This window comes from Clupea harengus, unplaced genomic scaffold (assembly GCF_900700415.2).
Source record: "Clupea harengus unplaced genomic scaffold, Ch_v2.0.2, whole genome shotgun sequence".
Classification (NCBI taxonomy): Eukaryota; Metazoa; Chordata; class Actinopteri; order Clupeiformes; family Clupeidae; genus Clupea; species Clupea harengus.
Window position 1 is genome coordinate 64,082 of NW_024879804.1, and position 4,034 is coordinate 68,115.

The following is a 4,034-nucleotide window of genomic DNA, read 5'->3' on the forward strand; positions in this document are numbered from 1 at the left end:
ACTCCCTTTCCTCTGGATGCTTTTATACGCCACTGCTATATCATCCCCACTACCACTCCACTCAGACTCCCAGTCACAGCGTCCATTGCCGTGCACAAACACACACTCAACACAATAACTCTCTCTCTATGACTCTCTCTCTCACACAGACACACACACACACACACACACACACACACACATAACACAATAACTAAGCCCCTTTCTCTCACACACACACAGACACATTACAAAAGAACTATGCTTAACACACACAGAGACATTACACAACAACTATGCCTAACAAACACACACACACACACTGTCAAAGGGTTAAGTGCTGAGGGTCTTTAGGCACAAAAAGGCAGCATGGAGACAAACATTCAGTGGCTTGCAATTTATTCACCCACCACCAGGGGGTTAAGAGTATCCATGTGCAAAAACAAAGAGAAAGAAAGGAAACAAACAGACTGATAATATAACTTGAAAAAGAAGATGTTTACAAAACAGCTGAATATGCACAGCCACTACCTCACACAGGCCTCACACATCTGAGGATGCTGATGACAAAGCTTCCTTCTCACCATCTCACGACAATATGTGTGCACCCATCTGCTTGTACACACGCCAGCCAAGTTAAACCAGTTCAGAATATTATGTGTGATGTACAATAATACACAATAACTATACACATTATACACAATAACTATGCCTAACACACACACACACACACACACACACACACACACACACACACACACACATTTCGTAATAACTATGTCAAAAACACTCACACACACACACACACACATTCATACACAGACCCCAGACCAGTGCATAATTTTCAGACAAATGCAGCAAATTACTAAACCTTAAGGAGAGCAGAATACATCATATTGTTGCTGAACAATTCTTATAACCCACATATTCAATTCAGAAAATGGACAAAATATTCAAAAATGCAACATCACCATTTGCATAGTATCATCAAAGCAGTGGTGTATAAACAGAATACACATATCACTATTTCCATAGCATCACAGCATCACACATGTGTATGAATAGGAGTGGGTGACTCCTGTGTTCCTGCAGCATGGGGAGGTCATGTGATCTGCCACAGGGACACTGAGGAGTCCAAATTATGAGCCAAAAACCCAGGATAGAGGGGCTCAGTGAATGTGGAGTGGAACGTGTGCAGGTGGGTGAGTGTGTCAGAGGAGACGCTGTAGAAGGACAGAGTGCCAGCTGGCCAGTCCAGGTACACTCCTACTCTGCTGGAGCGGGAGGAGGGGGCAGGTATGACAGTGTGTTTATTATTGTGCCTGGCAGAGTAAATGTGAGGATAGCATTCCAGACTCCAGGACTTGTCATTACGTCCCAGTATGATGTCATTACTACTCCCTTTCCTCTGGATGCTTTTATACGCCACTGCTATATCATCCCCACTACCACTCCACTCAGACTCCCAGTAGCAGCGTCCAGACTGACCCTCTCTACACAACACATGAGGCCAGCAGTCAAATCTCTCTGGGTGGTCAGGATACGGCTGATCCTCACTCACACGTGTCACCTTTCTGTTCCCCTCAGAGAGAGAGAGATCTCTGCCTGCTGTGTTTGGGTCCAGTGTGAGCTCACAGGCATCTGCAGACAAGAGGAGAGAACATCCTCATCAGAATAAGGGGGAGGGAAAGGGACTATTCACTGTAACCACCCCCACCCCCCATCCCACCACACCCGACCCCACTCCACCCCCCCACACACACACACACACACACAGATGTTCAGATATACACCTCTCCCTGCTTACACACAACCAAACGCATGCTCAAACAAACATACACACATCATCACACACAGATGTGTGTGTGTGTGTGTGTGTGTGTGTGTGTGTGTGTCTGTGTTCAAAATTCTGGGAGGAGAATGAGAAGTGTGTATATTTGTGTGTGTGTGAGTGCATGATTCAATGTACCTGTGTGTGTGAGAGTCAAGAAGGCAAGAGGGAGTATACAGTCGTATGAAAAAGTTTAGGCACACCTCTGAGGCTGCATGATAATTTACTCTGTCTTCACCAAAAAAGATCACAGTGGTATATTATTCATTTTCTAGTTAACACTGAGTACTGGGGTGTTTTCCAGACAAAGATATTTAGTGTAGCAGTAGTTAGTTGTGTGAAATGAAATCAAATGTGAAAAATAGGCTGTGCAAATATTCGTGCACCCTAATAATTTTGTTCATTTGAATACCTGTAACTTCTCAATACTGATTAATTGCAACACACAATTAGTCTGATTAGCTCGTTAAGCCTAAAACTTCCATAGAAAGGTGCATCCAATCATTACAAAAGGTATTTATGGTAGCCAATTGCAAGTTGTGCTTCTCTTTGATTCTCCTCTGAAGAGTGGCAACATGGGGGCCTCAAAACAACTGTCAAATGATCTGAAAACAAAGATTGTTCAGCATTGTGGTTTAGGGGAAGGTTCCAAAAAGTTATCCCAGAGGTTTCAGTTGTCAGTTTCCACTGTGAGGAATGTAATCAAGAAATGGAAGGCCACAGGCACAGTTCTTGTTAAGGCCAGAAGTGGCAGGCCAAGAAAAATATCGGAGGCAAAGGCGAAGGATGGTCAGAATGGTCAAAGACTACCATCAGACCACCTCCAAAGTGCATCGCTCAACAATTCAGCCACCTTGCACAAAGAACAGCTGTATGGGAGAGTGATGCGGAAGAAGCTTTTTCTGCACACACGCCACAAACACACTCGCTTGAGGTATGCAAAAGTATATTTGAACAAGCCAGATTCATTTTGGAACAAAGTGCTGTGGACTGATGAGACAAAGATTGAGCTATTTGGTCACAACAAGAGGCGTTATGCATGGCGGCAAAAGAACACAGCATTCTGTAACGAACCCAGCTCACGGGCACGAAACATAAAGGGGAGGCCACGCAGAATATTTGATATAATAATAATAATAAGTTATTTATTAAGGGTTACAAGTATATAGTTATCTATTAATTATAGGAAAACGTGTGGTGAATGTCAGTGTTGGAGAGAAACAAAAGATGTAATGTAAAGTCAGTTAAATGGTAATATAAAGCAAACGACGACGACGACAATTCAAATCCAACGAGTATCCACAAATCCAATTCCTATCCAAACACCAACGACCAATCCAAAACTCCAATCCAACGCTCCACGAATGCAGTCTGCTCAGGGCTTTTGTAGGCCCTCCAATTACTGCTACACCTGGTTCCAATCACCTGCTACACCTGCTCCCAATCACCTGCTTTAGAGATATACAGAAGAGGCATGCAAATCTCATGGGGGCGGGGCCTAGACCCGCCAGGGTCGTAACAATTCCAAGAAAAACTTTGGTGGGGGTCCATCATGCTGTGGTGCTGTGTGGCTAGTGCAGGTACTGGGAATCTTTTTAAAGTTGAGGGTCCCATGAATTCAACTCAATATCAGCAAATTCTTGAAAATAATGTTCAAGAATCTGTCACAAAATTGAAGTTACGCCGGAGTTGGGTGTTCCAGCAAGACAACGACCCTGAAACATTGCTCAAAGTCTACAAAGGCATTTATGCAGAGGAACAAGTATAATGTTCTGGAATGGCCATCCCAGTCCCCAGACTTGAATCTTTTTGAAAATCTATGACTTGAAGTGGGCTGTCCACAGTAGGTAGCCATCAAACCTAACTGAACTGCAGATGTTTTGTAAGAAGGAATGGTCCAAAATACCTTAATCCAGAATCCAGACACCCATCAGAGGCTATAGTAAGCGTCTAGAGCAAGGCTGCCCAATGTACATACTTGTGTATTTGTGATAATTGTGTGTGTGTGTTTGTGTGTGTGCGCCTGGAAGGAGTATAAGTGTAATCTCGTGTGTGTGTGTGTGTGTGTGTGTGTGTGTGTGTGTGTGTGTGTGTTTGTCACCTTCTCTCTCTATATCTGAGTGTGTGTGTGTGTCAGGCAGTATGTATAATCTCCAGTGTGTGTGTGTGTGTGTGTGTGTGTGTGTGTGTGTGTGTGTGTGTGTGTGTGTGTATAAATGTGGGT

At 43.8% G+C, this 4,034-nt stretch overlaps 1 protein-coding gene across 1 annotated transcript; it reads right to left on the reverse strand.

Moving 5' to 3' along the window:
• Positions 1 to 312: 312 nt before the first annotated feature.
• LOC122130417 (stonustoxin subunit beta-like) lies at positions 313 to 1,614 on the reverse strand (the record flags this gene model as incomplete). The annotated part of the gene is made up of 2 exons (XM_042705154.1): positions 313 to 327; positions 1,106 to 1,614. Coding segments are annotated over 2 exons (524 nt in total), but the record flags the coding sequence as incomplete, so codon positions are not given.
• Between the last annotated feature and the right edge of the window lie 2,420 nt (positions 1,615 to 4,034).